Below are 26772 nucleotides of genomic sequence, written 5' to 3'. Positions count from 1 at the left end.
GGCAGGCACCACCATTCAACACGGACAGCACAGAAGCAGCTCTACCCAGAGGCCTGCACCAACACAGATTCTGCGGGACTGTAGTATTTACTGCTGAAAAAAAGCCCGTGTATAAGCAGATCTCTACAGTTCACGGCCATGCTGTGCAAGGGTCAACTGTCATTTACTCTCGGTCATACTTTTTCCTTCTTTTTTAAAGAATTCTGTCTGCGATTTATAAGGCAAAGGTCAGAGGTGGCACAGCCTTCTGTACATTTTTTCTTTCCTTTTTTTTTGGCTGTACCTGCGGCATTTGGAAGTTCCCAGGCTAGGGGTCAAATCAGAGCTGCAGCTGTTGGCCTACACAGGATCCAGGCCGCATCTGCAACCCATGCCACACTGCAGCTTGCGGCAATGCCAAATTATTAACCCACTGAGAGAGGCCAGGGATGGAACCCACATCCTCATGGATACTATTTGGGCTCTTGAATCACATTTTTGTCAGCATCCCAGCACCAGCAAATGCAGTTAGAACTGTGTCGCCTACAGCGACACCTGCCGATGAAGAGGGGTACTGCAGGACCAAAGTGGGACCAGACCCAGAGATGGAGCCCAGGAGGCAAACCCACAGGCAGCTCTGAGGTGCCGGACTTAGGAATTAGGAATTAGGACATGGATGCTCTTGACTTTGAGCCCCTCTCTCCTTCCCGGGCACTAGTAATGTCATCGGCATTTCCAAAATCTGCCTAGCTCCCTAGAAGTCCTTTGAGCACAGGTGGCTGGGTCAAGAACAATGTAAACCATGGGACTCGAAGCAGCGCGTTTTGCATTTTCTTCACTACGGACAACTCCTAAACCGCGAGGCTCCTCTGCAGAACACCGGCGCATTCGCAAAGCTATCGTGTATGGATGAGGGCATCTGTGAGTGCCCAAATTCTCTCTCTTCTCCAAGGACTAAAACTGAGCGCTTTAAGCCTGGGGAGGGGGACATGAGACTTTATGTGTAAAAATCTGTACATTTTATGTATAAATGAAAATATATACTGCAAAAACTTTAACTTGTGGTTGGTGGGGCTGAGGCTGGGCATGGGGAGTTGACTCCAAAGCGGCAACTGGGGCTTGGGCTGACCTGTCTTGACTGCGACAGCACTCAGACTGCACCTGCCGAAGTCGTGAACTATAGAGGCAACTATACTGTTGTGTAAACTATACTTCAATAAAACAAAAAAATCACTGTACTCTATACACAGACTAGCTTATAACAATACATATGTAAAATATACACACGTTTTTATTACCTTATTTTATTTTTTCCCAATGCCTATGCTGAACCTGCTTACATTACACAAGCATGTGTGTGATTTGCCTGTAGACTGAGAGAAGCTGCCATCACCATCACCTAATACTGGGCAGAACCACCAACAAATGGGTAGCAAGCAAAGGTAATCAAAAATCAGCCATCTCACGGAGTTCCTGCTGTGGCACTGGGTTAAGAATCCGACTGCATACCTGGAATCTAATACACAGCACAAATAAACCTTTCCACAGAAAAGAAATTCATGAACTTAGAGAACAGACTTGTGGTTGCCGAGGGGAAGGGGCAGCGAGTGGGACGGACTGGGAATCTGGGGTTAATAGATGCAAACTATTGCTTTTGGAATGGGTAAGCAATGCGACCCTGCTGTATAGCACTGGGAACTATATCTAGTCCCTTATGATGGAGCATGATCATGTGAGAAAAAGAACGTATATATGTATGTGTGATTGGGTCACTTTTCTGTACAGTAGAAAATTGACAGAACACTGTAAACCAGCTGTAACGGGAAAAATAAAAATCATTAAAAAAAAAAGAATCCAACTGCAGAAGCTCGGGTCTCTGAGGAGGCTTGGGTTTGATCCCCAGCTATACACAGTGGGTTGCCACAGCTGCAGCCTAAATCATAGCTCAGGCTCAGATTCAATCCCCAGCCTGAGAACTTCCATATGCCACAGGTGCAGCCACTGAAAGAGAGAAAGAGAGACAGAGAGAGAAAGAAAGACCGACCGACCGTTCGGCCGTTTCAGACCCAGACTCCAGATAACTGGTTTTGGACAGGGTGTCCAGGAAAGGCAGTGCACCTGTGTGGTCACCTAAAGAATAAATACCTTAAGTTATTTACTTAAAAGACCCCCAGATCCACAGTTTATAGGATAAGCAATTCTAGGCACACACTGGAGGGAGCCACAAAAGCTAGAACAAGGAAAAGAATGGCTTTCGTGTTCCTTTTTAGGTCTGCGACAACACTGCCTTTCAGATGGAACTGGAGAGACCTGGACCACAGCTTCCCGTTTTGTTCACAGAAAACCAGTAAGTACCTGTGGGCCAAGGAGGTTCAGTCCCTGGAAGTGCTGGGCCTGCAGCACAGTCAAAGGTTTCCTGGAACACACCCAGGTCTTCAGCCTATACTTACGCCAGGGAAGGACTCTCAAAACTAATGCTGATTCTAACCCAGAGCACACCTCACTGGTCCAGGAATAGAAAATTGGGTCTCTACAAAACAACAGGCAGCTGTTCTCATCTATGACTCAGAAATCAAAAGCAAATGCCCCCTTTTCATAAAGCTCTTAGAAAGTATAAAAAGAACGCAAAAGTTTTAATAAAACAAAATGCATGCTTTTATAGAAAAATTAGGAAAGAGAGTCGGGGCAATGATGGCAACAAAAACCACTCACACTTCCACCCGTGTGCCCACCGGCTTTCCTTCCAGGCCTTTCCTCTGCACATCCAGTTGACCTCCCGTGGCCAACACGGGGGTTGGGGCACCCTCCACGCATTCGAATCGAATCTGGATCTTAAGACTCTGCAGTCTTGTTCCAACCTATCTCCACATAATCTATTTTCCCCTACTCCGCATTTATGTCACTCCAAGTTGTTCACTTTGCTTCATTAACTAGGCACTACATTCAAAGAGTCCCCAAGACAGGTCAGAGGAAGAAGAGTGCAAGGGCAGAGAACACGAGAGGGAGGTTAGGACAGAGAAGGGATGAGGGGGAGAAGCAACCCGGGAGAGGGCAGGGGGCGGCCTTCCGAAGAGCAAAGAAAGCAGATCCACCTAAAAACAGAGCTGGCCAGGAGCACGCCTCCAGACACTAGCACAACTCATACACAGGGAGGTATCACCCAGCAGGGGCAGGAAAGTCTAACTCCTGAAAAATGAGGACAAGTTCAGCACAGGACTTGATTCGAGCCCTACCACTCAATAGCTGCATGACCCATGGTTCATTCAATATTCACAACAGAGGTGCTGTTATAATCACTTCTGCTTTACAAAGGAGAAAAATGAGACACAGAAAGAGATGCTGTGGAGTTCCCATTGTGGCTCAGTGGAAACGAACCTGACTAGTATCCAGGAGGTTGCAGGTTCAATCCCCGGCCCCACTCAGTGCGTTAAAGATCCAGTGTTGCTGACAGCTGCAGTGCAGGTCTCAGATGCGGCTCAGACCCCGAGGTGCTATGGTTGTGGTACAGGCTGGCAGCTGCAGCTCCAGTTCGACCCCTAGCCTGGGAACCTCCACATACCGCTGGTGTAACCCTAAGAAAAAGAGAAGTGCCACTGCTCGCTCAAGGTAATATGTTTACTAAGTGGCGGGCTCTGAGGGGACTCTGGGTCCACAGTGCCCTGTGTCAGACAACCTCTTCGAGGGTACGTGGGACCATGAGGACGTGGGCCGACATCCCAGCACTTGCTCCCGCAGAGAAAGAACAGAGGCAGGACTCTGAGGCGAAGCCTCCACAAGGAAAAGCGTAAGTCTACGAGCTCAGTCTTCTAACTCTGGCTCTCGCTCTAAGTGGCTGTAGGACTGTGGGCAAATCACTACCTTACCTTAGTCATTACGGAGAGAAAAGGGAAAAGAATGAAGCCAGTAGACCTCCCATCCCACACACTGTAAGGCAGTTTGCAAACATGAAGAGCTCACTAAATGCTGAGACAGAGTCAGTGTGTTACCAAGTGAGAACCATTTATGGACAAACCCAACCACACGTCAAGGAAAAAAGAAGCTGCCTCTGACGTGAATAGTAGCAATGTTTTCTTAGGTCGCTCTCCCAAGGCAACAGGAATAAAAGCCAAAATAAATACACAGGACCTAATCAAATAAGCTTTTGCACAGCAAAGGAAACCATACACAAAACGAAAAAAACCACCTAAAATAAGTGCATAAATAAAATAAAAAAGAAATCATTTTTAAAAAGGCAATCTAAAGACTGGGAGAAAATATTTGCAAACAGTGTGAAGGACAAGAGCTTAATTTCCAATATATACGAACGGCTCATACAACTCAGTAACAAAAAACCCAAACAACCCAATCAAAAAATGGGCACAAAACCTATGCAGTCAGACACTTCTCCAACGTGAGGGAGGAGACGGCCAGCAGGCACATGAAAAGATGGTCATCATCGCTAATTACTAGAAAATCAAATTATAATCAAAATGGCAACAAAGTATCACCTCTCACTAGTGAGAATGCCCGTCACTAAAAAGTCTAAAAATAATAAATGCTGGAGACGGTGTGGAGAAGAGGGAACCCTCCTGCACGGTGGGTGGGAGAGTAAACCAGTGCAGTCACTACAGAGAACAGTTGCCACACGACCCAGCAATCCCACTCCTGGGCATATATCTGGAGGAAACTCTTAATTCGGGAAGATACGCTTGCCCCAGTGTCCACAGCAGCACTATGTCTAACAGCCAAGACCTGGAAGCCACCGGAGTGTCCTTCGACAGATGAATGGGTAGAGAAGATGTCATGTACTGATGAATGGATCAGGAAGAGGTGGTACATACACACAATGGAATACTCCTCAGCCATAAAAAGAGCAAACTAATGCCATCTGCAGAACACGGATGGAACTAGAGACTCCCATACTGAGTAAAGGAAGTCAGAAGGAGAAAGACAAATACCATATGATTTCACTTACACGTGGAATCTAATACACAGCACGAATGACGCTTTCCACAGAAAAGAAAATCACGGACACGGAGAACAGACTTGTGGCTGCCGAGGGGGAGGGGGGGGACTGGGAATTTGGGGTTAACAGATGCAAACTATTGCCTTTGGAGTGGATAAGCAATGAGATCCTGCTGTATAGCACAGGGAACTGCATCTAGTCACTTACGATGGAGCATGATGATGTGAGAAAAAAATGTATACACGTATGTGTGACTGGGTCACCTCGCTGCACAGGAGAAAATAGAACACTGTAAACCAGCTACAATGGAAAAAATAAAAACCATTAGAAAAAATTAATTAAATTTAAAATCTAAAAAAAAAAGATGTCGTATAAATATATAAAGGAATACTACTCGGTCCTAAGATAGAATGAAATAATGCCCTTTACCGTAGCATGGATGGACCTAGAAAACATACTAAGTGAAGTAAGTCAGAGAAAGACAAATACCATATGATACCATTGATATGTGGAATCTAAAATATGATACAAATGAACTTATCTACAAATAGAAACAGACTCACAGACACAGAAAACAAATTTACGATTACCAAAGGGGAAGGAGGAGGGAGAAATTGGGAGTGTGGGATTAGCAGATACGCACTACTCCACATAAAACAAACAAGGGGTCCTCCTGCAGAGCACAGGACACTATGGCCAATATCCTGTAATAAACTCCCAGGGAGGAAAAAAGAAAGAAGCTACAAAGTAGACATTCTTACTTGGGAAGAGGCAGTGGTTCCCTGGGGACCTCAGCAGCACCAGCATCTGCTCCTGCTGGCTCCGCCTGCCCTGAGCCAGGGCCCACTTCCTGCGCAGGGCCCTGTGGGCCTGGAGGTTCCTGAGGCGCCCCCGAGGCTGCGGTGGAGTCGACCTCCACCTCCTGAACCGGGGCCGGCACGGGCTCCTGCTCAGCGGTGGCAGCTGCTGCAGCCTTGGCCTCCTCTTCTTCCTTTCTCCTGATTCTCTCCTCCAGCTCTTTCCTCCTCTTCTCATCATCCTGACGGGCCATGTGGTCGAAGGTTTTGAATACCTAGAATCAAACAGCAACCCAGCAATGAGCTCATCTGCCCACTACACTCTGCAAAAACACAGCAAAATCTGGTAAATAAAGAACAGAAACGCAGCAGACTAAAAAAAATTCCCACTGCAAAATGGAAATGCATTTAAGCTTCACCAAAAGCCTCTATGAAAACAATCTTTAACAGGGAGCTCCGGAGTTCCCGTCGTGGCGCAGTGGTTAACGAACTCGACTAGCAACCATGAGGTTGCGGGTTCGGGTCCCTGCCCTTGCTCAGTGGGTTAACGATCCGGCGTTGCCGTGAGCTGTGGTGTAGGTCGCAGATGCGGCTCGGATCCCGCGTTGCTGTGGCTCTGGCGTAGGCCGGTGGCTACAGCTCCGATTGGACCCCTAGCCTGGGAACCTCCATATGCCGCGGGAGCGGCCCAAGAAATAGCAACAACAACAACAAAAAGACAAAAACAAAACAAAACAAAACAAAAAAAAAAACCAAACAGGGAGCTCCAAAGTCAACACAGGTGAAATCTTCACCAGCCAAGGCTCACGATACCTATGCACCTCTGAGCCCAACTTCCAAGTCTAACGGATACATAACTAAGTGGTCTCACATGTCATCACTTTTAACAGCCCCAGACAGTCTCCGAAATGCAAAGAACACAGTCGGTACTGAGGGTTGTAAAAGCACCAACAACTCAGACGCAAGAGGATGGGAACTAGCTGAGTTTGGATCCACAAACTACAAGCCGGCTCACTGGACTGCCGTCTTCCCACGCTGCGTGGGCTGAGGGAAGGTGTGGTCTTAAGACAGCTTGGGAACTCAACAAGCATCCATGGTGTGCCTACAGGGTGCAAGGAGCACAAATACTCAAAGCGACAGCTCCCACTCTCAAAGAACTGGTGTGTGCATCAGTCACTAATCTTTTCTGGGACACAGTTGCACCCACAAAAGTGCTGATACTCTCCATCCAAAAAGTACCCAAAAACTGGCATTTTGCATGCGCTGTTCAAGGGCACACAAAACCCTGAAGCGCAGCCAGGACAGACTCACACGTGGCAACTCTGACAGCGGGGCTGTGATGAGCACACGTGGTGCTGTCAGACTGAAGGTGCACATGAGCACTTCTGGTGAAAGAGAGCTACGGAAGTTTCTTGGAAGAAGGGGCTCTGAATCAGACCTTGCGTGAAAGGCACATCGTCCACGGGGAACGAAAGGAGGAAATGTCACAGCCCCAAAAGGCAGCCATCAAGAAATATTTCCCACAGTAGCTGAAGACAGGAACGCTGGGAGACCCGCCTTGAAAGGGGGGTGGGAGCAGACCCTTGGATGCAGTCCAGCTACCACGCTCCTCGGTATTTACCCCAAGGAGGTGAAAACGTGTCTGCACACAAACGTGTCCACGGACTGTTTACAGCACCTTACTCACAACTGCCGCAACTCGGAAGCAGCCAAGACATCCTTCAATAAGAGAGTGGATGAACAAGCTATGGTACCTCCAGACAATGGAATACTATTCAGCGATTAAAAAAAAAAAAATGAGCTAGCAAGCGATGGAGGAAACTTAAACGCATATTACTAAGTAAAAGAGGCCACTCTGAAAAGGCTACATAATGTATGATTCCAACTATACGACATTCTAGAAAAGGCAAAAAAAATTTTTTTGCTTTTTAGGGCCACACCTGAGACATATGGAAGTTCCTAGGCTAGGGGTCCAATCGAAGCTACAGCTGCCGGCCTACACCACAGCCACAGCAACACCAGATCCAAGCCACGTCTTCGACCTACACTGCAGCTCACGGCAATGCCGGATCCTTAACCCACTGAGCGAGGCCAGGGATCGAACCTGTGTCCTCATGGATACTGGTCAGATTCATTTCCTCTGTGCCACAACGGGAACTCCCTGGAAAAGGCAAGATCTTAGAGACAATAAAAAGACCAGTGGTTGCCTGAGGTTGGGGGTTGGGAAGAATGAACAGGTGGAGCCTACAGGATTTTTTTAGGGCAGCAAAAATACCCTGTGTGATACCACAATGAGGGATACATCTCATTACACATTTGCCCAAACCCCGTAAAACGAACATAAGAGCGAAACCTAAAGTAAACTTCGGGTTTAGGTGACTAGAATGTGCCAACGTAGATTCACCAGTTGTAACCAATGCACCACTCTGGCGGGGATGCAGATAGCAGGAGAGGCTGGGGGAGTGGGGGGTGGCAGAGGGTATGTGGGAAATCTCTGTACCTTCCCCTCAATTTTGCACTGAACACAAAACTGCTCTTTAAAATAGTTTTAGTAAAATAAAAATGTTTTAAAGTGTGTAGGAGTCAGTTTCCAAAGGGCTAGCATGCAGACAGGTGCTAAGTAACTGCTGTGTACACGGGGCAGGAGGACAGAACAAAAAAAATGTTAACATGCTGAACTATGCCAGTGTTCTTACAAATACTCTCCCAAGGAGTTCCCTAGTGGTGCAGCAGGTTAAGGATCTGACATTGTCACTGCTGGGGTGCAGGTTCAATCCCTGGCCCAGGAAATGCTACAAGCTGCAGACATGGCCAAAAAAAAAAAAAAAAAAAAATTCTCTCAAAAACCTCCTGAATATGCGGAGGAAGACAGCACTGAGGTTTCAAAGATAAGGGCAAACTAAGCTCGGACAGGATAACTTGCCCAAGGTCCTGCCAGTGAGAGAAGAAAGTAAAAAATTATACGAGAAGCACACCAAACACTGAAAGGAGATGTGGGCAGAGCAAGGTGAGTAAAACCCTAAGGCTGAAACCTGGAAACAATACCTCCTTCTACTTCTTCAGAGAACCTGAGTCCCCAAGGCACTTGTCTCAAGTTCATGTCTACGACACCCAACACCAGACACGCTGCCCTCAGAGCCGTGAGGCATTTCATCCTCCTGGCACCCCAGATCTTTTTTTTTTTTTTATTTTTTTTTTTATTTTTAGGGCTGTACCTGCAGAATATGGAGGTTCCCAGGTTAGGGGTCGAATTAGAGCTACAGCTGCTGGCCTACACCACAGCCACAGCAAGACCAGATCCAAGCTGCATCTGCAACCTACACCACAGTTCATGGCAACTGAGTGAGGCCAGGGATCAAACCCACACCCTCATGGTTACTAGTCAGGCTCATTACCACTGAGCCACCACGGGAACTTCCAGATCTTCATCTTAACTCCAGAAAAAAATCAACTGCAAGGCTCTCTCCAAACCCCCGGGTCATCCCTTGGAAGCAGGCCTCATATTCCTCGCCACACTGCGAGGCCCACTGCCCTGCTTACTGAGCACTCCCGCCTCCTCTAACCTGCCACCTGCTTCACCTCTCACTCGTTCCAGAATCCCGGACTGTGGAGCTGGAAGAGAGGTCCGCGACCTGCAATCAACCTTCTCAACTGACAGAGAAGAGACTGATTCTCCCAAGTCCTCCCAGCAAGCTCGGTGATGAACAGATGGAACCAGCTTTCCTGATTCTCATGGGGGGCCTCTCCTAAGCAGGCTTCTCAAACCGGATCCAGGATAAACACAGAGGATCCAGTGAAATGAATGAAACATCCTACACTACAGTTTTCTTAAAGCATACTCATAAATCATGGGGTGGAATGCAATTTTCACACACATCTTTCCTGCTGAAAGACCTTCCAGCTGTACATCCAGACTGCGAAAGTCCTTAAAATTAGGAGGAAAAGTCTGAGAAGGCGTGAGCCTCACCAACAGTTCATAGGCCAGAACATCAGCGGAAAATTTCTGACTTCCAGAATGGAGCACTCCAACCCTCCCACCCAAACCCTCTTGACAAGAGTCCTAAAGAGACCCCTCCCAAGCAGTCCCCTGCCAAATGCTTCTGCAGATAAAAGAACAACTTCCCAAGCAAAACACCTGGGGAATACCTGCTCTTCTAAAGCTACTCAGGCAATGCTGACGACTGGAGAACAACTTGCAAAAACCACCGCAGCTCTTTTAATTCTCTGCTGGAAACTGCCCCCCGTGATTTCTCCTCCACCCCCCGACCGCTCACAGAGCTTCTTGCTTCTGCCGTCCCTCTTCTGGGATCCTGCCCCACAGGGCTATCCTCCACTCTCAGCTCCTCTCCGTCCTTCAGACCATCAGATTCCCCCCATCTCTCTCACCAGCTCCAGTCCCACAGTTCAACAGCCTAAGGGAGGGACTTCTGTCTGCAACCTCAAACTCAACTTGTCCAAAACTAAGCTCTTCCCTCCACCCTCAGGAGACAGTTGAGTGAATGCATTAGCATCATGGCATCACCCAGGCTTGAAACCTTGGATCACCTCTCACTCATCCCAACGCTCTCTCTGTCCTGCTCCCCACCCCCACTCTATTAAACTGTTCACCAAGTCTTAACCTTTAAGAGTGGCTGGAACACAGCATACGTCTTATATACTGCTACCAGATAAATGAATTCCCTGTTAGTTCACCTGTAAAACAAGGGAAAAGACCAAACTTCCAGGTTGTGTTAGGAATAAAAAGCATCCTAGAGTACAAAACAGGTAACATCCTAGAGTACAAAACAGGTAACATTAGTACACACTAGGTGCTCAGTAAATGCTCCTTTCTCCCTCACATCCTCTCTGCAAAAGATCACCCTCGACGAAGCTGTTCCCACCCCACAATGGACTGGTTAAATAATACAAGAGAAAGATCTGGGATCAGTAAGATGCAGTTTTGAGTTCCAGTTCTATGATGAGTTTGGTCAAATCACCTCACCTTGCTGAACCGGCACCCTCATCTGCCACATAAAATTCAACCTTATCTTTTTCACAGAATCTTCCATGAAAGCATGACATTGCCAAAAGGGGCTGCTAAAAACCGTCTCTGACACACAGCTCTCTGATCATTCGGAGGGCACTTAAACACTAAAAAAAGGATGAGGAATAGGCTGAAGATTGGAAATTGAGCACCAACCGCATCCCTCACTTGACCATTTTATCTCTGGTAGTGACTCAAACCTTCTACGCTTCTGTTTCTTCATGCAAGCGCTGAGGAAAGCAGCACCTGACCAACCTGAAGCTGTGGAACATTCAAAATCACTTTACAAACTGTAAAGTGCTAGAGAAGACATCACCGCCATGTCTACCATCTCAGGTTCCCACCAACAAGCTCAATGCTTGCCTGAGCAGCTGCTTTCAATCCCATCAAAGTCCCGCCTCCCCTACTAAATTTTTCATTTTCAAACCGTCATTTCTGCTCCTTCCCTTCTCATGGACTCTGTCACATAACTGGCCTTGCATAGTTCTTGGTCACTTGTGTTTTATCTCATTAACTATAGCATCAGTAGCCCAAGGAGAAAGACGAGTATTTAACCAACCACATTACCAGTGCACCACCAACGCCTGTGGCAGCTGAGAGTATAAATACAATCCGCACATAAATTCTTGTTTATTACATTCGCGTACCCAGTCAACTTCAGGGAACAAGTATTACCAGCCCCTCGAACATACGATCGATTTAACCTGGGATATACTCAAACGTAAACTTATTAACTACTACCATGACTGTCTTTGACCTGAGAAATCACATTCCAAACAAGCGGACAACACCCATCAATAACCACAGTCTCCGCTCCACCTCTACTCTTCCATGGTAGGGTGTGCAGGTCTCTGTGCTACCGCCGCCTTCCCGCGTCCAGCCTGCACTGTTTTTATTTCCTAACTGGCAGGCCCTGGCACATCGAAAGATTACGCGCTGCAGGAGACACCGGGACCCTGAGCATCTACTGCTTCTGATGCCCAAGTGCACCCAGTGTCAGACCAGGCTACTCGAGCGCTAGCCCCTCTCCCGCAGGAGTAATCTGATATTCCATCCGCCTCCCGGGTGAAGCCGCGGCCCAAGGAGGCGGGTCCGAGCGCCAGAGGATGAACGGAGGCCGGGAGCGCAGAGAGCGGCGGCTCGCGGGGCTCTTCGGCTCCCGCGGGGTTCAAGAGCCACGGGGACTCGGCTGGCGGGAGGGGGGGACGGGCTGGCGGGCGGCGGGGGCGGGCTGCCACGGCTCCCCCAACCCCACCCGGAGCCGCCTGCCCGCCGCGCGTTACCTGCAGCACCAGCGCCTGCGCGGCCCCCGGCGGGAAGCCCATGCGGTCCGACGGGTGGCGCAGCAGGCGATAGAAGTCCGTCTTGCGATAAAGGAAGCCGAAGAGCACGCGCAGAAAGTCCTGGACGTTGCCCACGTGCTGCAGGATGCCCAGCAGGGCCTGGTCGTATAGCTCGGCCGCCCCGGGCTCCATGGCGTCGCCGGCCGGAGGGACGCTCACTCACTGCGGGCGCGGCCCGGACGCCGGCCTACGGCCACTTCCGGTGCCCTGCGGTAACGGCTCCGGCTGCCAGCGCGCCCGTGAAACTTCCGGTCCGCGCTGGTTCGCCCCCCGCCCCCCCGCCCGTGGGGCTGAGCCCGGCTGCGCCGGAGGGACTTGCCGCAGGCCCCGCCCCCAGGGCGCCGTGGCGGCCTGGGGCTGTCGCCGAGGGGCCGCTGTGCGCCGCGAAGCGCAGGAGAGCCTGGGGCGGCCGAGCTGCGGGCGCCTAGCGGCCATGTTGGCAACGGGCGGAAGAGGTGTAGTGTGGGCAGTGTCACCTGATCCTCGGCATTGTCACCTGGTCTGCGGGCCCGTTCCCGACTGGGTGTCCCGAGCCCCAGGTTACGGGCGGGACCACACGAGCCGAGAGCCTTTTGCTGGCGCGTCAGAAGAGGAAAATGCCAGCGTGCGGGTGGTATGTGCCCTGTTAATGACAGAGCCGTGGGTGAAATGCGTTGTGATGTGCCTAAATCAAAAGAATGTAAAGTGAGTGCATTCGCGCATATTAAATGGAAAGAGCAAGGTGCAGAATCATCTGGTGTGCCCTCCTGTGAAATACACCTATATGTACATGTGTGTGTGGTATGTCCCTGTGTATGCATAGTATACGTACGCACAGCATGTATATGTATCCTAGGTGTGTGTCAAAGCATAATCTTAAAACAGAAAACATAACCCTCGGACAAATACATAATGAACACATGTCAAAAATTTATACAGTTTAACTGAGTAACCAGTGTTTGGAGAAGCTTTTGGAGAAACTGGGTATTTATAAACATTTTGAAAAAAACAGTAAGATTGCCAGGTTGGATACAAAGCTGGCTGGTGTCCTACAAAATGATGTGGATTATCTTTTCTAGTGGATAGAGATGACTTGCATCTCTGCTGGCCTGAAATCTGCAAGTTAACACATATCTTCATAGTGTATGGGCTCTAATGAATTGTAAATAGTCAAGCTCGGATAAATTGTCCTAGAGCAGTGGTTCTGAAACTTTTCGAACATAGGACCCATTTACACTCTTAAAATTTGTTGAAGGAGTTTCCTTTGTGGTGCAGCGGGTTAAGGATCCTGAGTTGTCGCTGGAGTTGCTGCTGTGTCAAGGGTTTGATCCCTGACCCAGGAACTTCCACATGCTGAAAGCAGCCAAAAAAAAAAAAAAAAAAAAAAAAAAAAAAAAAAAAAAATTATTGAAGACTCTAAAGAGTCTTCAGGGAGTTCCTTTTATGGCCTGTTTATGCAGTGGAAACGAATCCAACTAGTATCCATCAATCCCTGGCCTCGCTCAGTGGGTCAGGGATCCGGTGTTGCCATGAGCTGTGGTATAGGTCACAGATGCCGCTCGGATCCTGCATTGCTGTGGCTGTGGTGTAGGTCAGCAGCTGCAGCTCCAATTCGACCCCTAGCCTTGGAACTTCCATATGTCTCAGTGCAGCCCTAAAAGGCAAAATAAATAATCTTCAGTATATTATGTGGAGTGGACTATGCTTATCAGTAGTTACCATGTTAGAAATTAAAACTAAGAAAAAAATTAATATTTATTTAGGCATTTTAATAACCATAAAAACACATTACATGTTAACACATTTTCATCAAGAAATAATGTTCTTCAAAGCAACAAAAGTTTATGAGAAACATAGCATCCTTTTAAATTTTTGCAGATCTCTTTACTGTCTAGCTTAATCTTGACAGCAAGATTCTTATATCTGCTGCATTCACTTCAATGCAATATGTTGTTTTGATTGAAGTATAAGAAACCCAGTCTCACACAAACAGTACTTTAGTTGCCTTTTCAAATAAATGTGAGTATTATTCTTGGAAACTAAACCAAAATTTGACAGGTTGTAGTTTCTCGAAGGTTAGTTGCAATATGGAATTCATATCAATAACGTTCCCTATTTTGTCACATGTATACCTATTAGTCTATTCTATACTTTGTTTTATTTTTTACATATATACTTTGAATTGATCTTTGTTGGTTCACAAACTAGCCCCCATACACACAGGGCAAGGAGAGACTTGAGAAAGAGGCAGACAGCTTTGTATTGGTAGGTAGTATGTTTAATAAGCAAGGGAAATTACTTACGAGGCTTGCCCTAGGCAGCCAGAAGACCAGTAGATCTCGGCACCCACCTGCCCGAATCTTAGAAGTATATACAGAGACCTTAACTGGGTTCAGTCACGTACACTGTCCAGATGGTTTCAATAACACCTTACTCTCTCAAGGCCGTGTCCCTGAAAACAGCGCCCACTGTGGAAACAGTAGGCAGAGCACACATTACAAGGATGGGGAAGGGGTGAAGAGGTTCCCACTGCCTGAGTCCAGCTCAAGGGTCAACCAGTGATCATGTTTTTTTGGGGGGAGCGGGGGGGAGTCTAGACCCACGGCATATGGAAGTTCCCAGGGTAGGGGTTGAATCAGAGCTGTAGCTGTGGGCCTACACCACAGCCACAGCAACACCAGATCTGAGCCAAGTCTGCAAACTAAACCACAGCTCACAGCAATGCCAGATCCTTAACCTACTGAGCAGGGCCAGGGATTGAACACGAATCCTCATGGATATTAGTCAGGTTCATTACGTCTGAGCCACAGTGGGAACTCCCAGTGATCATTTTCTCTTGATTACCCCTCCCAAAAATCTTCTACATGAGTGATTTTTGTACCACCACAATGGAATGAAGAATGTGACATAAGAATCTACATGGATTAAAAATGTATGAAACAAAAGAAGATTTGTAAAAAAATTTTTAAGGAAAAATAATTTAATAGCAACTTCCCTCCAAAGAGCAGAGTGTGGAAACAGCAGCAAAATAACTGTACAGAAGGGATGCCTGGCAGACACAACCTCAGGCAGGTGATCAGGGGCAACATCACAGCAATGAGTCATAGTGACAGCAGGCGCCCTTGACACAATGTGCAGGGAACAGTACTCTGCCACCGTGGTTTCCCTCCCCAAACCCATCCCCCAGTCCGAACAGGAGAAACGCCAGACACACCCCCATTTGAAGGACATTCTGCAAAATGCCTGCCCCCTTCTCAACTGTCCGGGTCATCAAAAAGAGGAAAAGGAAAGTCTGACAAACTGCCACAGCCCAGAGGAGCCTACGTAGGCACAATAACTGAGGGTTAATGCAGTGTCCTAGACAGGACCCCTGGCACAGAAAAAGGACACTAGGTTAAAACGAAGGACATCTAGGCATTCCAGTGGAGTGCAAGGGGTTAGGGATCTGGCATTGCCACTGCAGTGGCAGGGGTCACGACTGTCGGGCAGGTTTGATCTGTGGACCAGGACCTTCCGCGTGCCATGGGAGTGGTTAAAAAACAACCACTAAGGCAATTTAAACAAAGTATGGGCTTTAGATAGTTACAATATCAGTCCTGGTTCATTCATTGTACATTGATGAATATATCATACTATTATACATGAATGTACTTTATATATTAATACACATTAATACATCCTAATGTAATATCTTAATAGGATAAACTGGGTGTGGGGCATACAGAAATTCTATTATCTTTGTAATTTTTCTGTGAAACTATTCTCAAATGTAAAAGTCGTCTTCTTCTTTTCATTTCTGGCCACCTGGGCCTATGGAGTTCCCAGGCCAGGGATCAGATCTGAGCCACAGTTGTGACCTACACCGCAGCTGCAGCAACGAGGGATCCTTTAACTCGCTGTGCTAAGCCAGGGATCAAACCAGCGTCCTGCCACTGCAGAGACGCCACCAAACCCATTGAACCACAATGGGAACTCTTAAAAGTTTTCTTTTTTTTTCTTTTTAGGCCACACCTGCAGCTCACATAAGTTCCCAGGGTAAGGGTGGAACTGGAGCTACAGCAGCCCAGCCCACACCACAGCCATGCAACGCAGGAGGAGCCTCATCTGGAACCTACACCACAGCTCATGGCAACACTGGATCCCTAACCCGCTGAGCGAGGCCAGGGGTTGAACCCTCATCCTCATGGGTGCTAGTCAGGTTCTTAACCTGCTGAGCCACAATGGGAACTCCCAAAGTTTTCTTTTTTCAAAAATGTATTTTAAAAAGGGATAGTCATCCATGAGCCTACCCCCTCCCCCAAAACCAAGTGGAGCATCGTGTTGGTATTCGTGCAGGGAGAGAGGAACCGCATCCTTTGCTGGTGGGAGTGTGAATAGGGCAACTGCCCTGGGAGGCATTTGCCTGAATCCATTCAGTGCTACAGCGAGGAGCTCCCCACACGTAGCCAGGAGACGGGTAAACACACACGCCTTACAGAGGTCCACAATTTCATACCTGAAGTCCCATAGGGGAGCTGAATTTCAGAATTTAGAACATTTGTTAGGAAGGCAATCTGATGCTTAGACTACATTAGATATTAAATCCCACCAGGGTCTGGGGCAGCGACACGGAATCAAACCCATTAAGGCAATGAAATATACGAGTCTTCATCCCAAGAATGTTGAAGAGTATAATTAAATCGACACATCCTGTTTGATCGGTTTTGCCACCAAATGAGTTTGTCCCAAACTTACAAAGGAAAGAAAGACAAACACACCAGGTTTTCAGAGCTTTGGGGTTTCGGAAATTCACGTAAGTGACTACGGACCTATAGCAGAGGAATAATTGGGGACAATCTGAGTACCTGCTAGCAGGGCAATGGATAAAAACTCTGTGTTCACTGACACAGTGGGCTGCTGTATGGGAGTTCAACCGATTGGACTAGCTCTCCATGTACCAATATAAATAAATCTAAAAATGTACATTGCATGAAAAAAAAAAAAAACCTCAGTGCAAAAGGCTAGGTCAAGTCTGATATCAAGAAAAAAATTTAAATGTGACATAATATTATATATTGTTTACATAGATGGAACTAAAGTTTTAAAACTTGCATGAGGAGGACACACGTCAAGTTGAAGAGACGCATCAGGGGCAGATCATGCCCACGCCATCACGTGCCGCTTCTACCACAATCGCGGGTCCTTATGGATGAGAGCTGGTGGCCAGAGCGTGTCCTATTGCAGGCAGGCACTCCTGTGGGGACAGCCTCTCCCAGGCCCTGAGGGGAAATACAGATCAAGGGACCCCCCCCACAGGGGAACCCTCACGGCCCCTTAGGTCAGGGCCGTTGAGCTCTGGCTCCATCAGAACTTCTGCCTATTGTGTGGCTGGGAGCTGTCGGAACTATTCACACTCTTGTCGGGATGCTCGAAGCCAGAGTTGACATAGACGTTGCCTGCTGTGCTCATCGGGATGGGGTGCTTTGAGCAGGAGGCCTCCTTGGCCAAAGCCGCCTCCTCCTCCCGCTTCTGCTGCTGCAGCAGAGCTGGGTTGACCTCAGGCCCTGCAGAAGGACAGATACAGAGGACTACGATCAGAGAGAGGCAGCATGCTGGAGCAGGGGCTGCAGCTGTGTACGGCAGCTGAAAAAGAACGTTCCAGAGAGTGAGGGCTAAATCCTCAGCCCCCACCTCCATCACTGCCCTTGCTCCACCCCAGCCCTTGCTCCACCCTATCCCAAAAAGTCCAAAAAGCAGGTGGCCCCTCCAGCCATGCATTCAGAGCCCCTGGCCTGCAGCTGCAGATCCCTGCCCTGGGAGGCAGGGGGAGGGCTCCTTCGGGGGAAGCCCCGAGACGCCCCCAACAGCCTGTGACTCCCTCCCTCTGGTCTCTGCCTGGACACCCTGTGCGAGCACTCCTTGCCCAGAGACGCTGGTCCTCACTCTGTCGTCAGACTCAGGTCAGGATGGGGCCTGGGGGCCTCTGTGCCCACCCGCTTGCCTTCCTGTCAAGACCTGGAGGCTCCTCCCCCCTCCTGGCCACTTGGAGTCGCCAAGAGGTGGCCGCGATCCGCTGCTCCCCATCCAGGCGGCCCCGTCCTTGCCTTCTCCTCCTTCCCACCCAGCATCCCCAACACACACCGTCCTCTTCCAAAGAGGGTCAGGAAGCTTCTACAAGACTACGCTGCCTGGATCAGGGGCTCGAACTGTGCGGCCTCTAAACATCCTGCACGTGACCAGCTCCGTGGCTGGGCTGGGAGTCTCGGTTTCCTCATCTGCGCAATGGGGGTGAAAACATCACCTACCTCCAGGGACGATGAGAGGATTAGCACACATGTGCTAGGGCCCAAACACCCTTCTAGAAAGGTGTTCTCTAAGATTACCACCAGTATTATTCTGGGTGTCGGGGCACGATGCAAAATTGAACGGCTCTCTGCTTGCTCACCCTGAGTGGGCGTGACACTTTATCTCAGGGGCCCAGTTCAAGTCTCCGATGGGGGACAGGGCAAATGACTGTGCTCAGCAATGAAAAAAACAGAAATGTACATGTTGCTGGTAGACACTGAAATGGTAAAACTTGCCGGAGGGCTTTAAGGATTGGCGTGGACAATCCACGTTCACCAGACTGAACTAACTTTCCTTCTTTCTTTCTTTCTTTTTGTCTTTTTAGGCTCGCATCTGTAGCATACGGAGGTTCCCGGGCTAGGGGTCGAATCAGAGCTATAGCTGCCAGCCTACACCACAGCCACAGCAATGCCAGACCCGAGCCTCATCTGCAACCTACACCACAGCTCATGGTAACACTGGATCCTTAACCCGCTGAGTGAGGCCAGGGACCGAAGCCGCATCCTCATGGATACGAGTTGGGTTCATTACTGCTGTGCAACAACAGGAACTCCCAGACTGCACTTTCTCTTGGGAAATATCGGAGGATGAAGTCCAAGATTCGGCTACAAGGATGGTCATCAGAGCACTTGGCAATAACATGGAAAGTCAGAAATAATCTATTGCCCAGAAGCTGGGAGCTGGGTAAATGGATTGTGGCTGATCCATATGAAAGGATACGTTTTCAAATGACAAGCTGTCGCTCATAAATGAGTCATGAAATCAATTTTGCAAATAACACCAGCATTTAAAAAATCAATGATAGCCTCAAACAGAAATATCAGGCAATATTATTCTGTGCAGTGCTTGGCCTGCTCTGTGTGTCTGCACCTGTCACATCACCTCTCAGCGAAGTGCGTTTCTTACTGAGGGTCATGGCTCACAAGTTCAACAGCATGCAGCAGAGAACCACGCGGCCACCGAAAGTGTCTGAAACACACATTGACTGAAAAAGATGTTTCACATGTAAAAGCTGCCGCTTCCAAACCAGGAGGGCCTGTGTGCTTGCAATTTGGGCCGTGGCTGTCCTGGGGAAGCAGGGCTGTGAGTGATGCTTGCGTTTTGACTTGGAGTCCTGCAGCAGGGGGGATGGTGGGGGACGGGGGGGGCCTGGACACTCACCCACGTAGCTGAGGACGACCGGCAGGAAGACCAGGCCGTGCAGCAGGCCCAGCAGAGTGATGAGGAGGTTGAGACGGAAGAAGAAAATCTGGATGAGCTGCGTCTTGGCCAGGCCCAGGACGAGGATGCCAGGCAGGTTGGTCATGGCCACTCCTGCGAACACCTGGGGGTGTCGGGGCAGACGTCAGGCTGGGCTCAGGGGGCGGGGGCGGGGGTGGGCAGCCGAGGACTAGGTAAGGCAGCCTGTCTACTCACCGCACTGCCCATGGAGATGGTGGCCTCCTTAGCCCTCTCCAGACGGGTGGGCTTGGTGCTGATGGCAAAGGAGCGGGTGATGTGGGACACAAACTCCACAGAGATGCCCACCGCCTGTGAGGGGACAGGGGGCTTCAGCCACAAGAGGGCCAGGGCAGGGGTCTCCGCCCAGGCCAGCAGGTGGCACTGAGACTCTAGAGAGAACTGGGAGCGTCCTAGGAGGCCGGCACCCTCCCGCCCCGAGGCTCGGCCCCCGCGGCCCGCGGGTTACCGTGACCAGGTTGATGAGGGACACGGCGTTGTAGGTGATGTTCCACAGGGTCATGAAGCCCACGGTGTCCACCAGGATCATGACGATGGAGAAGAGGTTGATGAGGCCGGAGCGGACGTCCATGCCCAGCAGCAGGCAGCAGACGATGAAGGTGGGCACCAGGCAGATGCCGAGCATGAAGAGCCCCTCGGGGACCACCGTCAGGTACTGCTCGTAGAACACGTTGGAGATCCTGCAGGTGGCAGGCACAGTCACGGCCCGGGGCTGCCCACGCCCGTGTCCCCAGGAACACTCAGCCTCGCCCAGCCCTCTGCTGCCCTCGCCCGCCCGGCACCCCCTCCGGGGCCCGCCTCCCAGGGCCTCACGTGTAGGGGAAGACCTTGAAATCCGGGTCGGTGCCCGGCACCTTCAGCAGGTCGGCGGTGATGTTGGCCGCCAGCGCCCGAGATGCCCGCAGAGCCTCTGTGTAATCCTGCGAGTTCTTCAGCGGCTTGTGGTAGGCCATGAACCGAGAGGCTGCAAAGGTCAGAGCCCGGGCCAGGGGCCCTCAGAACCCCCGAGCCGCCGCACCCGACTGGGTTCAGGGCTCTGCTGCCACCGCTTGGGAATTCTTAGCACATGCTGAGCAAGTGGCCCTGCATTTTGGGTTTGCCCCAGCCCTGCCGACTCTGTAGCTGGTCCTTCCGCGGTGGAAGAAGATGCCGAGCCTTGCCTCTAATGAGTGGACTTAAAGAGATCTCCCAGATGAACCCAAACGCTGCTCTGCATAGTTTCAAAACATGCATCGTGGAGTTCCCGTTGTGGCTGATAGGAAACAAATCTGGCCAGTATCCACGAAGACACAGGTTTGATCCCGGGCCTCGCTCATTGAGTTAGGGATCCGGCATTACTGAGAGCTATGGTGGAGGTTCTCAGACACAGCTCGGATCCTGCGTTGCTGTGCCTGTGGTGTAGGCCAGCAGCTGCACCTCCGATTCAACCCCTAGCCTGGGAATTTTCATATGCCTCAAGTGTGGCCCTAAAAAAAAAAAAAAGAAAGGAAAAAAAGTGCATTGGATTCTTAAAATTAATTACTTTTTTTCTTCTTAGGGCTGCTCCTGCAGCATATGGAAGTTCCCAGGCCAGGGGTCAAATCGGAGCTGTGGCTGCCAGCCTATACCACAGCCACAGCAACGCAGGATCCAAGCCGCATCTGAGACCTACACGGCAGCTTGTGGCAATGCCAGATCCTTAACCCAGTGAACCAGGCCAGGGATCGAACCCGCATCCTCATGGATATTATGTTGAGTTCTTAGCTTGCTGAGCCACAACAGGAACTCCAAAATTAATTACTTTTGTAATGTACACATTCTTATAGGAAAGAACCAGAAAAGGAGACAGAAAAGTGGAACCGGTCGACTTAACAGGCTGGGCTTCAGGGCCATGACCGGGAAAATACAGTAGTCATTCATTAGCCAGCGGCCCACTGCCCTCATCTGAGTGCAATCCGTGCCAGAGAGAAAAGGATGTGGGTGGCTCCCAGGTGTGGCATCAGCCAGTGGAAGATTCCACAAATGTCGCGCCGACCGTGGATTTGGTCACGGGGAGAAGGGCCAACCTGGGGTGAAGTCTGAGGATGAGGAGCTGGGTAATGTGAGGACCCAGGGCCAGGGCGGTGAGAAGCCCCCCACGAGGAAGGAAGGAGGGAAGATTCGAGATTGAGAAGCTGCTCCCTGGGACTCGTGGGGTCCCCGGAGCAGCTCATTCTGGTCTTTGCCCACAGCCAAGGCCATGCTTACCTAACACCTGGCCATCTGGGCCCAAATTCACGGAGGTGCTGTACGCCCCCAGGCCGCTGCAGGGAGAAGACCAGAGCAGGCTTAGCCAAGGAGCGGCCCCCGCTGTGTGCCCGGAGGCCCCGCCCTGCCTCCTGCCCTTCCGTGCTCCCCCCTCGGGCGTCCACTCGCCATCCTCCCCAGCAGACCCCCCACCCCACCTACCCTTTGGGACATTTGATGTTGGGCATGTCGTTCAGAAACCAGGGAAGATACCGGTGGAACTGCTCCACAGTCGGCCGGACGGTCCCTGTCGTGAAGCTGATGCAGGTCTTCAAGCAGGCCAGGGAGCCTGCAAATAGAGCCGGGGCTCCAGGCAGCAGCACCCCCAGAGCCAGACAGCCCATGCCCGGCCCCGCTTGTGCTCACCTCCCATCACGACCCCCACGTGTGCCCCCTGCCGCAGCAGGCCTGCAGGCTCTAGAGGGATGGCATTTGCCCCTAACGAAGGAAGGAGTTCCCCTCTCGGTTATGGAAACTGCCGTTGCCCACGTGCAAGGGAGGAAGGGCAGTTTGGGGCAGAGAAACCCCTGCTATGGGGCCTCTCGTATCCACCTGCAAGCGCAGCTGCTCGGGGGCAGGGCCCCACACCCACTCCAGCTACCACTCCGGCTCCCACGGCACATAACCACCAGTGTGCCCAGCGGGCATGGGCACAGCTCAGGAAGTGCATGAGGGTGTGATTGCCTGCTGGCCAGCTGGGCATCCACACATATGGGTGTAGTGGACGGGAGGGGCTAAGAGACCCTGCATCGGCCCTCTCTTTCCCTCGCCTCAGTTTCCCCAAGCCGTGATAGGCCCTGAATCCCCAGGGACCCCATACTCACTGACGGTCGAGGGGCAGAATTCATCTTTATTGGGGCCAGAGATGTAAAGGCGGCAGCAGGAAGATGAAGACAGCCAGTCAATGAAGTCGTCCACCCAGGAGGAGGCAGGGATGGCCAAGTAAGACCTGAGAATCCGGGGAGAGGAGGTCAGGGGACCGGGCCAGACAGGCAGGGGACGGCAGGTCCTTCCCGTGGGCCAACCCCCACACCGGGCCTCCCCAGGCACATGGCACCAGGTGGGCAGCAGGGCAGGGGCAGGGAGGCAGGAAGCAGGGGGCCAGGGTGGGAGACAGAGGGGTGGGCAGGGACACTCACTGGTCAGGGAACTCGGTGGCATATTGGATCTTCTGGGTTAGGGAGAAGTTGTTGCAGCCTGCGCTGGAGCAGATGGCATTGATACCTTCCTCACTGGTGAAGTTGTAGCCCCCAGTGGTGACAAAGTAGACCGGGGGCCCCACCTCAAAGTAGCGGTTCAGAAAGAGGAAATAGTCGAGCAGGTATGAGTCCTGGAACAGAGGGCAGTCAATGAGGCCAGGGCCAGACATAGCCCGAGAGTCTTGCTCCCGCTCGTGCTCAAGAGGTACACCCTCCCAGAGGTACACACACACTCAGAGGTACACACACACACACACACACAGGTACACACACACACAGGTACACACACACACACAGGTACACACACACTCAGAGGTACACACACAGGTACACACACACACACAGGTACACACACACACAGAGGTACACACACACAGGTACACACACACACACAGGTACACACACACACAGGTACACACACACACAGGTACACACACACTCAGAGGTACACACACACACACAGGTACACACACACACAGAGGTACACACACGCACACAGGTACACACACACAAACAGGTACACACACACAGAGGTACACACACACACACACAGGTACACACACGCACACAGGTACACACACACAGAGGTACACACACACACAGAGGTACACACACAGGTACACACACACACACAGGTACACACGCACAGAGGTACACACACACACACACAGGTACACACACACGCAGGTACACACACACTCAGAGGTACACACACACACACAGGTACGTACACACACAGGTACACACACACACAGAGGTACACACACACACAGGTACACACACGCACAGAGGTACAGACACACACAGGTACACACACACAGAGGTACACACACACACACAGAGGTACACACACGCACAGAGGTACACACACACACAGGTACACACACACACACAGGTATACACACACACAGAGGTACACACACACAGAGGTACACACACGCACAGAGGTACACACACACAGAGGTACACACACACACAGAGGTACACACACACACACAGGTACACACACACACAGGTACACACACACACACAGGTACACACACACACAGAGGTATACACACAGAGGTACCCTCACACAGGTACACACACACAGAGGTACACACACACACACAGAGGTACACCCTCACAGAGGTACACACACACTCAGAGGTACACACAGAGGTATACATACGCACAGAGGTACACACCCACACACACAGAGGTACACACACACAGAAGTACACACCCACACACAGAGGTACACACCCACACACAGAGGTACACACACAGGTACACACACACAGAGGTATACATACGCACAGAAGTACACACCCACACACACAGAGGTTCACACACCCACAGAGGTACACACACACAGAAGTACACACCCACACACAGAGGTATACATACATACAGAGGTACCCACACAGAGAAGTACACACACATACAGAGGTACACACACACACAGAGGTACACACACGCACAGAGGTACACACACACACACACAGGTACACACACACGCAGGTACACACACACTCAGAGGTACACACACACACACAGGTACGTACACACACAGGTACACACACACACAGAGGTACACACACACACAGGTACACACACGCACAGAGGTACAGACACACACAGGTACACACACACAGAGGTACACACACACACACAGAGGTACACACACGCACAGAGGTACACACACACACAGGTACACACACACACACAGGTATACACACACACAGAGGTACACACACACAGAGGTACACACACGCACAGAGGTACACACACACAGAGGTACACACACACACACAGAGGTACACACACACACACAGGTACACACACACACAGGTACACACACACACACAGGTACACACACACACAGAGGTATACACACAGAGGTACCCTCACACAGGTACACACACACAGAGGTACACACACACACACAGAGGTACACCCTCACAGAGGTACACACACACTCAGAGGTACACACAGAGGTATACATACGCACAGAGGTACACACCCACACACACAGAGGTACACACACACAGAAGTACACACCCACACACAGAGGTACACACCCACACACAGAGGTACACACACAGGTACACACACACAGAGGTATACATACGCACAGAAGTACACACCCACACACACAGAGGTTCACACACCCACAGAGGTACACACACACAGAAGTACACACCCACACACAGAGGTATACATACATACAGAGGTACCCACACAGAGAAGTACACACACATACAGAGGTACACACACACACAGAGGTACACACACGCACAGAGGTACACCCCCCCAGAGGTAGGAGGTGTGTCCTCAGGGAGTTACATGTGCAGCCCCACTACAGACATGCATGGTAGGAAGTGTGCCCTCAGAGGCACACCCTCCAAGGTACACACGTCCAGGTATCATCACAGGTCTGTGCAGAGAACACGCTCAGGGAGGTACACGCACAGAGCACCCCAAGCCACGCCGCAGCAACACACTCTCTGATACGCACACACTCAAACATGCACACACACAATTTTACCCCTTTCTATCATCCCCAGTTCGGCACAGCCCGTAAGCACAGCGCACGCTGACGTGCACATGTACACATCTGTGTGTGCACACCCTCGAGACCCGGCGCCAGGCATCTTCACGGCCTAAACGTCAAATCTCAGGGTGACACCAGGAGTCCCTCTCCCCCCTAGACGAAAACTGCACTGGCAGAAGCTGACCGATGGAACGGTTTTGGAGCTCTGGGGTCTATTGAGGACTTGAAGTTTCCAGAGAAAGGTTCTGGGATGGTAAATTGCGGTGAATTCTATCAATTTCAGCTCTTTGCCTGGAACAGGCTACCCACCCCTTATCCTATGGCAGGCAGCCATGCATACATCCCAGGAACAGTGTGCACACAGCTTGCAGGATCTGGGGGGGCTATAAGGACTCCATCCCTTAAATATCAAGGATCCGTGTTCTTAAATATTGAGTGATCAAAAATCACTCTTTGCCGCTTCCAATTTCAGTAAAATCCAGGCACAAGAGTCAGGCTACCACTGTAACCTCCACCATCTCAAGCTGAAGTGACTTCCAAGATAGCTAAAGGGCAAGTGTCTGATTTATCATTTTTCTCCTTGATAGTTCCTTTTTCTCCTTTTGTGAGTCAGACATTTAAGAAATAGGAATTTGACAATCACCACACATGCCTAGAGAGCCACAGGCTCAGAAAAGACCTGTAAAGGAGTTCGCACCAGGGCACAGTGAGTTAAGAATCCAACTGCAGTGGCTCAAGTCTTTGCAGAGGTGCAGATTCGACCCCTGGCCCAAGCACAGAGGGTTGCAGGATCCAGCATTGCCGAAGCTGCAACACAGGTCATGACTCTGGCTTGGATCTGATCCCTGACCCGAGAACTCCATTTGCTGCAAGTGTGGCCATAAAATGTTTTGAAAAGAAGAGATAAAAGAAAGGAAAGGAATAGAAAGACAAGGTTTGTAAAGACTTCAGGCTGATCTCCAGGACAGAGATACCAGCAACAATAAAATTAAAATAAACAAACCAACCAACCCCAGGGAAGGCAAGGTTTGAAACTCTGGGATTATTCAGAGCAATTACTCAAATGTCCATTTTTTTCAGCCAACAAAAACAAAATAATAAAACATACAAAGAAACAGAAAGGTATGGGCCATACCTGGGAGA

At 50.4% G+C, this 26772-nt stretch overlaps 2 protein-coding genes across 3 annotated transcripts in view; both read right to left on the bottom strand.

The window, feature by feature from the left end:
- Positions 1 to 12422, bottom strand: part of NUDCD3 (NudC domain containing 3) — a 71268-nt gene extending 58846 nt beyond the window's left edge. The window contains exons 1-2 of one of the 2 annotated variants that reach the window (XM_003134880.6): positions 12028 to 12422; positions 5686 to 5996 (exon numbers count right to left, since the gene is read on the bottom strand). In XM_003134880.6, coding sequence (XP_003134928.3) covers positions 5686 to 5996; positions 12028 to 12219 — 503 coding nt within the window. In that variant the 5' untranslated portion in view covers positions 12220 to 12422. The remainder of the gene's footprint in view (positions 1 to 5685; positions 5997 to 12027) is intronic. The other variant, XM_013985824.2, reaches the window with a different exon arrangement.
- NPC1L1 (NPC1 like intracellular cholesterol transporter 1) overlaps positions 13815 to 26772 on the bottom strand; it is a 30823-nt gene continuing 17865 nt past the window's right edge. The window contains exons 11-19 of the mRNA XM_005673340.3: positions 23034 to 23224; positions 22719 to 22843; positions 22057 to 22183; positions 21856 to 21911; positions 20443 to 20593; positions 20078 to 20309; positions 19807 to 19920; positions 19552 to 19714; positions 13815 to 17609 (exon numbers count right to left, since the gene is read on the bottom strand). Of these exons, the coding sequence (XP_005673397.2) occupies positions 17410 to 17609; positions 19552 to 19714; positions 19807 to 19920; positions 20078 to 20309; positions 20443 to 20593; positions 21856 to 21911; positions 22057 to 22183; positions 22719 to 22843; positions 23034 to 23224 (1359 nt within the window). The 3' untranslated portion in view covers positions 13815 to 17409. The remainder of the gene's footprint in view (positions 17610 to 19551; positions 19715 to 19806; positions 19921 to 20077; positions 20310 to 20442; positions 20594 to 21855; positions 21912 to 22056; positions 22184 to 22718; positions 22844 to 23033; positions 23225 to 26772) is intronic.

This window comes from Sus scrofa, chromosome 18, assembly GCF_000003025.6.
Source record: "Sus scrofa isolate TJ Tabasco breed Duroc chromosome 18, Sscrofa11.1, whole genome shotgun sequence".
Classification (NCBI taxonomy): Eukaryota; Metazoa; Chordata; class Mammalia; order Artiodactyla; family Suidae; genus Sus; species Sus scrofa.
The sequence above is the reverse complement of the archived record's forward strand: the minus strand, read 5'-3'. Positions and strand labels throughout refer to the sequence as shown.